The sequence below is a fragment of the Aptenodytes patagonicus genome, chromosome 16 (assembly GCF_965638725.1).
Source record: "Aptenodytes patagonicus chromosome 16, bAptPat1.pri.cur, whole genome shotgun sequence".
NCBI lineage: Eukaryota > Metazoa > Chordata > Aves > Sphenisciformes > Spheniscidae > Aptenodytes > Aptenodytes patagonicus.
The window spans coordinates 7,967,684-7,981,899 of NC_134964.1; the positions used below are offsets into that span (position 1 = coordinate 7,967,684).

Here is a 14,216-nt window from a genome sequence, read left to right on the forward strand (position 1 = left end):
TCAATGATCTTAGAGGTCTTTTCCAACCTTAATGATTCTATGGTGTAGAGAAGCCTGTGAGAACCTAGCTGAAAAGGAGGAGGGAAAGTGAGTATCAGTTGACAAGAGACTCCCACTTCAATTTCACATGGAAGGGTAGATGTGAAGGACTTCGCTTCTGCCCTTGTCTTCTCAGAACAAGCAACTGCAGTATTCGATTTTGCATTATGATATTACTGTTCTACCTATGTCTATCTGATGGACTACTGAGAAAGAACAAGCAGTACCAGCACTAATAAGGTTTTTATTTTTGGCACACTGTATCCAGCAGCCAGTTACATAATGGGTTACAGGGCAGCAGCTCATAATTAGACAATTATGGGGAAACACCCCCCACCCCCCCCGAAAACAAAACAACTTTCTGCTTTTCAAATAACAACCACAAGAACATTGAGAGCATATAGGCTATAAGTAATTCTTGAGGAACTTCTATTACTAAACCAGTATCTTCAAGCTTAGCTTAGATGAGACCATGCACATTTATGTTTACAGAGAACTTGTCCAACTCCTGCTTCGACAGCTAGAACAGCGTTAGTCCTTGCTCCCTCCACACAGCCCACTTAGACTTGTTAAACACTTTAGCACAGAACTATTGTACCTGTTTGCTTAAAGTTTAATCACTCCTTTCTTCCTCTTTCTAGGTTTTCAATACAACCAAGGCAAGTAGGATTCTTTCAACTCTTTTTTTTTTCAGGCTCACAACAAACCAACCAACCAACCAGTCCACGTTTGTTTTGTTTTGTGTAGTATCCTATGCTAGGATGTGCATGGATAGTATGCAGTAGATACAGTGAAGTCCCACAGCATGCACATACGCCCAGTTCACATAGCCCCTCTTCAGTATTAGAGTCTTTGCAGCTGTAAGGCACCTCACCCCGCTTCCCTTCTTCCGTTACCACCTAACACCTAGTCATCATACCTAACAACTTAACAGCATTTATACCCATTGCCTATTTAACACTCTCAATGACCTTGAGGTAGATGGTATTAGTCCCATTCTACAGATGGGGAAACTGAGGCGGTAGCATTAATGGGTTGTCCAAAACCGTAACAATGGAGCCAGAATTAGAGTTTCCACTTCAGTCTTGTGGGTGTGTGGTTTGGTTGTATCTAAGGTACCAAAATCATGGCAACAAGAAGCCATGCTCCAGAATAGTAAGCGTTCTTTATTATTATTATTATTTCAACAGACTCCAAATCAGATATGCCAGCAGCAGTTTTTGCTTTATACCAAGAAATGAGAGATTCCAGATGAAACACAGGATTAAGAAATGGTGGTAGAGAATAAGACAAAAAGCCAACCAGTGATCAATTCTGTTTAATACTAGGAAAGCCAAAGAGAAAAAGACATTCTTCAGACCAAAAAGTATTAAAAAAAAAAAAGAAAGAAAAAGAAAGAAAAAAAAGAACAAGACTTATTTTGGAAATGCTTTAAGCTGACATTATGTTGGTTTTATTTCAGATTTCACAAAAGAAATACGTTATAAAACTAAAACCAGTTAACCCAGCCACTATCAACAGAGGGTGGTATAAGCAAAAGACACTAGGTCAGAACCTGCAGCGAAGAGCCACCCATTCCTGTCACTGGAATGCTCCTGTACTAACAGGATACTTCACTGGGGGCTGAAGATGGAGAGAATTGGGGTTTTACAGCAGTTCCGAGAGGCACAATAGCTCCTCCTAGTTGGTGCTTTGCTGCTACCCAGGTCTCCTCTGTATCATAAGTGTAGCAAGGATTTACTGATTTCAGAAAGGACAGATCCAGCATAGCAAAGGCAAGAGATTTTCTTAATTGAGTTTTATGCAAGTTTCCTTTAAAAAGGTACTATTTCTTAAAATCATACCATCAAACTGATTACTTAGCTAACTTATGTGGGATCTCCAGTCTCATTACTGAGAGGAAAATGAATACCCAAGGCTTAAGCAAGCCCTGTGCTAAATAAAATATACAGGGGCTTTGGGTAGATGCTTGTATGTTTGCCTGAGCTTTGGTTATGGGAGAGCAGGGGTAGGAGGATTTGTTCAGTTATTGTTGAAGAATTCTATTCCCCCCTGGCCCCGTTCCAAATGTCTGGTTGGGTGGTGAGACTGGAGGTGGGAGGGAATAAGGTAGAGCAATAGTCTTAACGCTTCACTAAGGGTCTGATACAGCAGAGCACAGAACCTTGCACAAATATAAACAAAGTACCTGCCTAGGAACAGCTTTACCTGTTTTTATCATGCCCAAGTTAAGGCTGTTCAATACACAGTGGCATCTGTCAAACCAACCACCCTTCCCTCCCACCTCCCTCTCCTCAAAAGAGTGGATGATGGCAAAAGAATCCTCCCTTCTACCTTTTCCTTTCTGAACAGGGCAGGGCAGTAGGAGAAAGAGAAAAAGAAAAAAAACCAAACAAAAGAAACCAGACTGTTCCAAAGATGCACTTTGGTTTAACAATGGGCAACTTCCCCTTGTAGAATAAACCCTCCCCTCCAAAAAGAGATGTTTCTTTTCTCCTATAACCCACGATAAATTAAAACCAAGTAAGAAGTCTCTGGTTTGACACAATAAATACTTAGAATATATCAAATTAAAAAAATATAGTTACAAAAGCCTCAATGGAATCCTCTTTCTGACCTAACTACAGACAGATTCTTCACAGACAAAGGTATCTCCGAAATCAGCTGCAGCTCCCCTCCCTGCTCACTGGGCTTGGTCAACAAGTGCTATCACATACCCTTTGGAATACTGTTAAGACAAAACAATATAGAGCACAAGAAATCTACTCCTAAATTTGTTTTTCATACTGCCAAGGGTGTAGGAAGCAACCATCGGTGGGGAACCCTCATAGCAGTGCACAGTGACAGAGTCACAGCACTAGAGTAACACGGACAGGGATACTAGGGGAAAACAAGGCAGAGGAAGGGAAGGAGGAGAGAGAACCCATAAAAGTTGGGAAAGGAAAAGATGAGCAAGAAAGAGAGAGAAAGAGACCAATCAAGTTCAGCTGGACTTCCCAGTTCTGGCAGCAGAGCAGATGAGATGTTGAACAACAGGAAGAGTTCCTTGGGGTCTGTCATAACAAGGAATGTTGTTGGCATTTTCTTCACCATTGACAGTGAGTAAGCAGAAGTTAACCCTCTCTGACACTGACACGTGGCTCTGCCAGTGAGCTGTGGATGATCCCAATAATTGATTCAACGCCATCTCCTTCCAGTAAGGTGCGGTGATCCCCTTCAATAATATGGACAGATACTTTCCCATCGCATACCTGCACAGATACGAAAAGAACCAAAACTTTACATTCACAATTTACAACCAGCTGGTCATCTAGCTGTTTTGGGTTTGTCAGTCTTCTAAGTTACTCATAGTTTACACCACTGTCTCTATCAAACTCAGTTGAAAACAGCACCAGTTTTACTCCGACACATTTTCATAGATCAGCTGCAGGACATTGTTTGGAACCAGTGTTTTAAAGCACAATAGTTTGACAGCCTGGCAGGTGATCCACTCAAATATAAGCTAGGGAGGAAGCCAACCAACCTGATACTAACAGAATAATTTACCTACAACATCAAAGAATGAATGATAAAGTAGCTACTTCCAAGCGCTTAAGAAAACCACATAACCCTCCCCCCCCCCTTAATCTTTCTCCCACCACCACGAATCTTCCTTTAAGGTCATTATGTAACTTTAATAACATACAAGTTAGCTTGGAATCAATAATGAATGCAAGTTCGAAGTCTGAAGGGATAGGAGATGCCAGAAGCAGGAAGGTAATTCTGACAATTGCTTTCTTTTCCCTGGTATCTGTACCATGATGTAAGACACTGAATCCATTTATGTGAACAGGGGCTAAAGAACAGTGACCTTATCTGGACTACAGGCCAAAACCCCAAGTTTTTTAGGCCCACAAGAAGCCCACATACTAACTTCTAAGTGGTCCACAAAAGGTGACTAAGAAAAAGCCACCTCTATTGTCAGCAGGCTGACACTTGCTCTTCGAAAGTCTGCCCTCATGCAGTGGACAAACTTTAGAGGTCTACAAATGAAAGACGACGACTAAAAGTTACTTCTGCCAAGTTACTCTCTGTTAACATCTTTATTATCTAAAGTCTATCTAGAGAGCTGCAAGAATCAGCTATAGAAAACACTTATCCAATATAGAGGCTAGACCTTCTCCTGGCCCTCGCTACCCTCAGAAAATGCCTGGAACCAATCAACTCATTTGCTTTTGGGGACTTTTAATTCTTGTTAGAGCATGATAGCTGCAGAATAATGATTTCTTTCAAGCTGGTTTCCTCCCTTCTCCCTCAGTAAGGATGATTTTCCATGCTTTTCTTTTGCTCCCCCAAATATCAGGAGAACCTCAATAGTCACCAGTGGGCCTCAGACTGACCTCTGAGAGTCTGTAGTCTCCACCCAGACCTTCTTCATATTCATTGTGAGATTTTGCCCGCATCAGTGTCACATTCCCATGATACTTGGACTCTGGTATATACTTGTCAGCAGCCTTCAGTTTATGGTAAAAGGAAGCAGCAGCAAAGCGGAGTGCTTCACGATTGATGTTTTTATGAATCTGAGTTATCAGGTCTGCAGCAGCATTCACACGAGCCTCCAGATCTTTCAGGGGCAGAAGAATCTCCAGCAGCTGGAAATATTAACATTTTTTTCCCCCATTAGTCTCAATATCTGAGAATCCGCCTCGGTTAAACAATAAAACCACAACCCTCTGTGCAACATAAAGAGATATTTAAAAAAAACCAAAAAACCCACATTACCTTATTGTATTCAATGCCTGTAAATTGCTGAACAAAGGCACACAATGCTTCAGTCTCCAATGCAGCCTCGTTTCCTTGGGTCAGCTTGGCTCTGTAGCTCTGGAAAAGAGAAGAATAAAATGCAAACATGAGAGGGATATGCCTGATCTTGAATGTTAGATAAAAACAATTACAGAACAAAGGGTTTTGAACTGGGAAAAAGGGAGGGACGAAAAAAGAAAGAAAAAAAGATAGACTGAAGCATGGGGTGGGGTGGGGAAGATGCCTTGAGGACAGATTAGAAAGCAAATCCACAGGTGGCAATTGCCAAGAGCCTAGTATCCTCTAGAAAGCCTAATGAAAATGGAAAGGAAGGCTTAAGCAAGGTTTCCTAGCACCCCTACACGAGGATCTTGTCTTGCAGGCTCCAGGAGCTTCCAGAAGACATACTAATATCATAATTTACCACAGCAAGAGCAACATTTCTGTCCCAGGCCTTGCCGGTTAATGAAGACCAGCCCCCATATGCTTCCACCCTTCAGCCATCCCTAAGCATCCACTGTCTCCAGCTGTCTCCCAACTCCCCTGTCAAGAAGTCTGTCAGCTTTTCATCAGATGGCTCATATCTAGAGTAGTAAGCTCCAAGAACATGAGCCCTGATGACACAGGATGGTCCCCAGACAGAAGACTTCCTTTGTATCTCTTACCTGAGTGTATGCTGCGACAAAGGAATGAGACCCATCAAAGAGGAATAGACTGTTGAGTGCATGGGAAGCATTTTGTTGTGCTTGCAGTTGGGAGCACATTTCAAAGGCTACACAGGCACCGAAAGAATATCCAGCAACACGGTAAGGTCCTTCAGGCTGTATCTGCTTCATACAGTCGATGTAATAGGATGCCAGGCTCTGTATGCTGTCCAAGGGAGCAGCTAGAACATGGAAACGAGTTAGAAACAGACTCTGGTGAAAAGACGCTGGCAGAGACAATTATGTTTTCATGAGCTCAGAAACAACCCTGTTGGAAACATCCAGGTTATTTTGAAGGTAAGTTTCTAAATTATGGTTAGCAACTTACATTTTGGACAAGGAATAGTAGTGTTCCTGCTTTCCAAAGACAGGTAGAACAGCATGCCTTGTTTTTCTCCTGCATGCTTATCTGCTGGCAGGGACTCAATACAACATCCAATTGTTCTATTTCCCCATACATAAGCTCTTTAATCTAACCTAGCACTTCTCTTGTTACCTGGGGATGTTTGACACGACCCCATGCAGACTATAGGTACTGATGCTTGATTCTCCAAGTTTAAGAGTCTAGAAACAAAGCTCTCTCTATAAAGCAACTAAAATTCAGAATGTTACATTTACAAATTCAAGATGCTGAAGAACTGAGATACCTTTTGTGCACTGGAGCCCATAGCAGGGCATATGGAGTCTGGAGGCGAGAGTGTAGAAAACTGCAATGGATCCTTCAATGGGGTGAATAAGGAAAAGAGGGCGCTCTGTGCTCTGAACATCATTGAGACGGGTGATCGTTGGCCCTTCTGGGTTCACCAACAAGTTGTTCAAATCTAGTTTTGGAGGTTCGCCCGGGCCGGTCTTCATCAGCTGGGGTGGCTTCAGCTCTTTGAAGGGAAGCACACCAGACAAACACAATTAGATTCAAGATCAGTCTTGGTCACGTAGTCATAGTCCTAAAGCAGAATCTCAGGGCTGCTCTGGATTAACCCATTGGCTCACTAAATCATCAGGACACAGACATAGGGATCGTCCTATTGTCAGTTGCTCTGCAGCAACTGCGTATGCTTTTAGCTTACAATAAGCATAACATTACATTGTGTATTTCTCAGACAGGTAAAAGGTCTCAAATTATATCCTGCACACAGCTGCATAAGAGTGCTCATGCAGGCAGATACTAGCCAGGCAAGAAGGCAGCTTTCACGCTCGCTGTTATACCCTGTCCCCAGAACTGATGGGCCTGACCCAATGGCCAGTGCACTTCAGCGACATGTGTGTCACTTAAAAGCCTTTCAGCTATAACCTTATTTCATGATTTTATAGAGGCTTATGTCACTAGAGATGAAAGGAGTGGATTGGGAGCTTAATTGTTTAGACTCAGGTGACTGGTAGCAACCCCGATCCAGACACTATACCCTCTGCTGTCCCGGACTTGGAAGAAAGTTCACGCAGTTTGTTGATTGTAAGGAGTCGAATTTCTCTCATGGTCATAATGATGTCATAGTCTCTCTCCAGTGTCTGGCGCACCTCCACACCCATCAAGGAATCCAAGCCCAAGTCTGCCAAGGAACTGTCAGCATTCAGACTACTCACGTCACGGACACCTGAGGAAAAAAAAAACCAGCACACTAACAAAAGGCCGATTTCTTTTCAGCTCTAGGCCTGTCTAGCAGCCTTCTCATCTTCCTTCTTCCTCCTAAAACCTGAATAAACTGCAGCTGCAGAGAATTACCTTTCAGGATCATCTAATGCTTTCACAAGTCACCTCTTCTACAACCCACATCTGGTCATATGGAGTCTAGTCTTTAGAGTACATGTTAAATGTGCACAGCTTTATGACAGGGGGATACATCAGTCCCAGCTAAATAGCTGTGCACATTGCCACTTCAGCTGTAGACCAAGTTCAGAACAGTCAGCTAGAGGAATTTCACATACTGGCGGCTCTAACTGAAACTGCAGTCCTAGACATAACGCAACTAATCCTCAGCTACAACATGAGATTAAACAGTTATCAGTGTCAATGATGGTTGATTGCAACACTTGATGTCTATCACACTGGAGGAGGAGGTGATCCCTCTAGTCTTCATCACCTCTTCCCCTTCAATTTTCACACTGTTCAAGTCTCTCACCCTTTCCTTACCTTCTCATAATAATACTTGCATCTACAGCTCTTCCTCCCCTCCTCCACCTTGTGCTGCCCCATGTTGCCAACTCTTCCCACCATTAGGCTTCTTACTAGCTTCTCCCTTTGCTGTCTTCACTCTCTCTCCTTCTAAACTAACCCTACAGCTGGTACAATTTCCCAGACGCTTTCCTGTGACTTCTAAAAGCCATGTCTATTCTCTGAGGTCAGCTTTGCTGTCAGTTACTGCACATAATTCCTCCTTAATACTCAGGAGACTGTCTTAAGTTTATCAGTACCTCTTTTGGTAGAAAACAAAGATCAGTACACACTTCCGTCTGCACAAGAGACAACTGAAGTGGGACATAGTAGAGTTGACAAATTATTCACTTTCAACACAAGAACAGATGACACAATGGTAAAAGGAAGCAGGTTCAAAACAGACTGGAGGACATGGCACTTCTTGTAACGCATAGTGAAGCTATGGTTACTAGATGTTCACATGGGATGACAGACAGAGCTCCTAAGAGAATGCACTACCAGTTAGTCGCTAAGTACATAGAAGCTACTTTTTGTGGCATGGGGACACCCCGAGGTGAATGTTTGAAAGCTGGAATAGTACTCAGAAAGTTAAGTCATGTATTTGCCCTACTATGTGCTGTCTCAGAATTTTGCTCTTGGGGGCTGTTCCTATTGATTCTCCATTTGGAGAAAGGCATCAGTCCACTCTAAACAAAACCCCAAGACACTGAAGTATGTGTGCACATGTATGTAAACAGGGGAGAAAAGCCCACACTGAAGAAATAAATTGATTATTGGAGAGAAGGAGCAGTGTAAAGGAAAAAGTAAACAAACAAGAAGTCCCACACCACCACCACCACCCCCACACCACAGGAATTAGGAGGAGCACCTACAGCAGCACCACTGCTTTCCAAAAGCATTAAGATGGCAGACACTGCCCAGCGGTGCTTGTCTGAGAGCACTTACCCAGGATGTGAGCAACAGCATCTACAAGATCCCGTTGACTGCCTCCTTCAGTTTTCACAGAGACCTTCTCTGCTAGGACAAAACTGGACGTGACAGGATGAGGTTGATTCAGGAAGATATCGAGCACCTCCAGGCATGAGCTGATTTGCTGGGGAATGGTTCCCCCAACCACAATGTCTCTGTTTCCCATTGTCTTCAGAAGGATACCCACATCACCAATGGCTCCCCATTGGATTGCCAGGCCTGGAGGAGAAATCAGAAGAAAGAACACACTAGGCAACTAACTAAAGCACATGGCAGCAACAAAAGGGAGTTAAAAACAGCTAAGCGAAGGCCTGCATTTCCTTTGTGCTGTTAAATGGTCAGTGTTCATTCACACATGAATGACTCAGGGTAACAGCTAGGAGAGGAAACAGCCTTCAGCATTCATTATCGTTCCAGACAAGTGCACAAGTTTCTGGTGAGCTGGTTCTCCTCTGGATGTTTGGTGGGATAGATTATTCTGTGCAATAAGTAAAGTCAGCTTACCTGGGAGTCCATCATGATGTCGCTGCTCACAGATACGCTCCATGGTAGAATTGGCAAAGCCATAATTACTTTGCCCAGCATTTCCTCTTCCACAGCTTACAGAGGAAAACACAACAAAATAGTCCAGGTCTGGACACTTCTTACGAGTCACCCTTGGAGCAGAGCAGGAGAGAGAAACCCCATCAGAAAATCCTGCTAACTGTGTGTTACCGTGGAAGGCTAGCGCAAGAATAGAACGACTAAGTTTGATCAGCTCTGTGACCATAAAAGCAGTTCATATTTGTCTCTTCTACAGACACTTACCAATCCAAATGAAGGGTGCCTGAATACTTGGGCTTGTTGACCTCCCAGAATAATTCTGGGGTCTGATTTTCAATCATGCCATCTCTAAGGACCTAGCGGGGTGGGGAGGAAAAAGAAAAGGTGCAGTTTCAGTATCTCCAGTTTCTCTGTTTAAATTTGCCATGTGGTTTGAGATATGAGAGGATATCACTACACAATGCATTTTTGTAACTTTACAGTACAGACATATCCTGAATGTCCTGAAATATGACAAGGACCACATGGCTTTCGGTAGGTTTGCTTTTTTCAGTACTGCCACTGCAGCCTTCAACTGGCAAGCTCTGTGTGGGATATTTCTTGTTCCCAGGGGCCTTGGGCATCATTCGTCTTATCCCAGAACTGAGCTCGCTGGCCAAATACTGTTGCTTCCCAGGTCAAGGGGACAGACCCACAAGCCTTTAGTCACCAGGTAAGGCCAAAGCTAAGCGTCCTTTGAAACACAGAGAGGCAATCTAAAAACTGTATGAAGCCTGACTGCTCAGGCAAAAAAGTCACTTGAATGGCTGCTGTCTCTTACAAGTCCTAAGCATTTTTGTCACTTACCACAGCCAAATTAAAGATGCCTCCAACTGGGCCAAGCTGCAAAGCTTCTTCTATCAATAGCTGTGTTCCTTCTAGTGTTCCAATATCACTGGTAGATACCAACACTTGGATTCCCAGTGCCTTCCACTCTCTAACACGTTGAGCCTGGTAGCCTACAAAAAAACCCCAAACAAACAAACAAAGGTGAATAGTGCCTGGGATGAAGCATTCAAACTATAAGCCTTTGGTTAACCTGCTCCTTAGCTTTTCTGACTAGATAGGGACTGAATAGCTAAATAATTCCTGATTCAGCTACAAGCGGATAATTGGACAAAACTTGAATAGTAGGTAGAAATCACTTGGGTTTCAGAAATATTCTAAATAGATCAAAGTGGAGAACAGAGTCGGAAGAACATAAGGGCTGGAGGGGAAGGGGGGGAAGAAGAAAAAGTACAACAGTTAAAGGAAATTAACTTAACAAGAATTTGGGTACTGAGATAGGAAAGAATGGCCAGATTAGAGCAAGGCAACAGATTATAGTAGCACAACCAGAACTTGAGAAGTAGAAGTATTTGATCTATGTGTTTGCACAAGTGGTGCAATTGTGAACTTGCCAATAGAAAGAAGAAATCTGTAGAGACAGAGAGAAGTTTTGTTACGGCTGAATTTGTATGAGGAAACACTGAAGACTACCACTGATAAGAAATCTCAGTGCCGCAATTGTAATCAAACTAAAGGCTTAAAACTGAGTAAAAATGCTTACTGATGTTATGAGATAGTAGGGCACATCTTTACAGATGAGCTATCTGAAGGAACAAGAGCAAGCATCCACACTTATAACTGGAGGGACAAAGTATCTTTAGCAAGGAATTTATAGGCCTTTCCTTGTGGCATGTGATCCACCATGCTACAGCCATTGGTCAAGTCAGTGAGGTAGCTGGATAGAGACTGTAAAGGTAAAAGTAAGGCTGCAGACAAAATCCTGGGTAAGGCAGAAAATGGGTTGATAGAATTAGGAAGCATAAAAAATAGGAAGGACATAGCTGGAAGAGAGATCAAGTTAAAAGATACTTCCTCCTTTAGAATAAAGGGGACAACAGCTTGTTTGAAGTGAGAGAATACATACATGAGAGGAAAGAAAAGAGATCAAGACATTATTATTTGCTGATAGGACACTTAAAAATGGAGAGAAACTACAAATTGAGGTCTGTTGAAAGGCAGTCATGTTCCCTGTTCCTTTATGGTTTTTGCTTACCAGTTCGTATGCCAGAACGAGATGTCAGTATAAGCTTCTGTGCTCCTCTCTCAACTAGCCACTGTGCCAACTCAAGCCCAAATCCTCCTAGGCCCCCTGTGATGATGTAAGACTTGGTAGGTGGACAGCAGGTTCGGGAGATGGCAGAGATTTTAACTGGTTCAGACCTTCTTAAAGGATATTCTTTTTCTTCTTCTTGGACCTTTCCCCCGGCAAAAGAAAAAAAAAAAAAAAAGAAAGGAGAAAGAGTAGTTAAGATCGGATACACAATGCCTTTCTTATCTTTCCATGCTATGCTCCTCCAGTCAATGGGAATGAACCTTGTAGAATCACAGTGACAGACTTGACAGTTACAGATGTTACAATGACAGCAGTAAAAACAGTAACCCTGTGCTGTCCTAGTTATACAACTTCAACTTGAACTGGATCAAAATATCCAAAATAGTCACCTACAGAAGATGACAGATGCATTGGAGAATCAAAGTCGTTATCTCATTACCTTGATCATAACTTTGCCAATATGTTTTCCTTGTGCCATGAACCTGAAGGCAGCTTCTACCTCTTCTTTGTTGAAGACTGTACTCCTCAGGGGCTTTACCACACCATCTTTTATGCCTTTCTTCAACAACTCTGATACTACTTCCCACTCTTGGTTTCCCTCCTCAAAGATTGCATCTAGTAGGATCCCATGAAATGCCACATTCTTGAGGAAGAGAGCCATTCCTAGAAAAAGCAACTTGGTTATCACCTGATGCTGCTGACATTTCAAAACAGAGTCTATCTTCTGCTTCAGAAACATTTCTGTGTAGGTCAGTAGTGCAAGACTGAGAAGTAAAGCAGTCATTAGTTGCTAGAATTCTACATTTTTCAAACTCATTCTTGCGTATGCTCTCTAAATGCTATATTAATTAGGTTGTTCTCTTACAAGCAGACCAGTTTAACAGAAACTCCACTCACAAAAAATTGCGTGTCAAGAGGACAAGCTATAACATGGTCAGTCTGATACTAAAAAGGACATTTTGTGTCTAGTGACAGCTTGAGTTAGAGTCACAGAGGAGCTAGAATCCCATGTACATCCTGTCCATCTCCACAGGAAACTCTTCCTCATAGGAAGTTTTCCATGATGCTAGGATCTTTTGAAATTTAATTAGAATAAGAAAGGAGACTGTCAACACTTGCTATATGCAATCATTCTACAACAGGAGAACTTTCTTGTCATTTTTCACTAACATATCAGATTATAACATTTGAATTTGTTTTCCCATCCAAGAGAAATCAGATTAATCTTGTCCCTGTGCCATCAAAAACTGGGAGGTGCTGTTGACTCTCTCGAGGGACAAGAGGCCTCGCAGAGGGGTCTGGATAGACCGGAACATTGGGCAATCATCAATGACATGAAATTTAGCAAGAACAAATGCCAGATTCCGCACCTGAGACCGAGTAATGCTGGATACAAGTATAAATTGGGAGAGGAGTGGCTGGAAAGCAGCCCTGTAGAAAAGGATCTGGGGGTGCTGGTTGGCAGCAGGCTCAATAGGAGCCAGCAGTGTGCCCTGGCAGCCAAGAGGGCAAACCGCATCCTGGGGTGCATCGAACGCAGCATAACCAGCCGGTCAAGAGAGGTGATTATCCTGCTGCATTTAGCATTGGTGCGGCCTCACCTCGAATACTGTGTGCAGTTCTGGGCCCCTCAATTTAAAAAGGATGTGAAGATACTCAAATGCGTCCAGAGGAGAGCAACAAAACTGGTGACAGAGCTGGAAGGCATGTCCTATGAGGAGCGGCTGAGGACTCTGGGTTTGTCTGGTTTGGAGAGAAGGAGGCTGAGGAGCGACCTCATTGCTCTCTGCAGCTTCCTGAGGAGGGGATGGGGAGAGGGAGGTGCTGATCTCTTCTCCCTGGTATCCAGTGATAGGACGTGTGGAAATGGCTCAAAGCTGCGTCAGGGGAGGTTCAGACTAGATATTAGGAAACATTTCTTTACCAAAAGGGTGATCAAACACTGAAACAGACTTCCTAGAGAGGTGGCTGATGCACCACGCCTGTCAACGTTTAAGAGGCATTTGGAAAATGCCCATAAATAACCTGCTTTAATTTTTGGTCAGCCCTGAAGTGGTCAGGCAGTTGGACCAGATGATCGCTGCAGGTCCCTTCCAACTGGAACTATCATATTCTATTCAAAACGGCACAGATATTTAGTGAAACAACAGATTAAGGTTCTCTCAAGATCAGGTTCTCTGTAGTGATCTGAAAAATTCCAATTACTTTCACTCTACAGATGATCAAGTTTACCCAGAACAGGACAAAACTGCAGCTTGTATAGCTATGAACTTCATTTGCTACGTTTCACAGTGTACTTGTCTATTACAAATGGGTATGTTACATCCCAAAAAGTTTACAAGTTAAGTCCCACAGATCTATGAAATCTACAAGCTAACAGACACAGTGGTAAACAGTGCCATGTGAAATGAATGCTGCTTCTTACTACCTTCCTGTCCAAACACTTTGTGGGCAACATGTCCTATACTGATTTTAAAGAAAGACTTTGAGGAAGGTAGCTTAATTATTCTGCATGTTTTATGCAGGCTTCCAGAAAAATGCTGAGTGCCATGCTTCTCCAAGAAGGTATTTGTTGAAAAGACTACACAAATTGTTAGTGATAGAAGTGAAACAAGTATTCCAGCTAAAAGCTTTTCTAAATTTGAAGATTAGTCTGTGTTAAGATAGTATATAGGTTGTGCTGTCATGCTTGCTTAAACCTAATGAGTGTATTTCCTGATGCCCCATCTTACCAAGCTGACTGTTGTTAGACAGATCGAATTTGCCTATTTCCAAAAAGCGCCCATGTCGAGCAAGACAACGCAAACTGGCTTGGAGCTTCTCTTCTGCCAAGGAATTTAACACGAGGTTGACACCTGCAATGAAAGGAGAAGCAACCATTTAATAA

The 14,216-nt window shown here is 42.8% G+C and overlaps 1 protein-coding gene across 1 annotated transcript in view; it reads right to left on the reverse strand.

Annotated features, from left to right (window-relative positions):
* Positions 1-263: 263 nt before the first annotated feature.
* Positions 264-14,216, reverse strand: part of FASN (fatty acid synthase) — a 45,343-nt gene continuing 31,390 nt past the window's right edge. The window contains exons 31-43 of the mRNA XM_076353887.1: positions 14,062-14,184; positions 11,769-11,992; positions 11,270-11,471; positions 10,036-10,187; positions 9,454-9,545; positions 9,151-9,302; positions 8,623-8,865; positions 6,929-7,117; positions 6,173-6,400; positions 5,487-5,707; positions 4,801-4,899; positions 4,419-4,670; positions 264-3,290 (exon numbers count right to left, since the gene is read on the reverse strand). Of these exons, the coding sequence (XP_076210002.1) occupies positions 3,153-3,290; positions 4,419-4,670; positions 4,801-4,899; positions 5,487-5,707; positions 6,173-6,400; positions 6,929-7,117; positions 8,623-8,865; positions 9,151-9,302; positions 9,454-9,545; positions 10,036-10,187; positions 11,270-11,471; positions 11,769-11,992; positions 14,062-14,184 (2,315 nt within the window). The 3' untranslated portion in view covers positions 264-3,152. The remainder of the gene's footprint in view (positions 3,291-4,418; positions 4,671-4,800; positions 4,900-5,486; positions 5,708-6,172; positions 6,401-6,928; positions 7,118-8,622; positions 8,866-9,150; positions 9,303-9,453; positions 9,546-10,035; positions 10,188-11,269; positions 11,472-11,768; positions 11,993-14,061; positions 14,185-14,216) is intronic.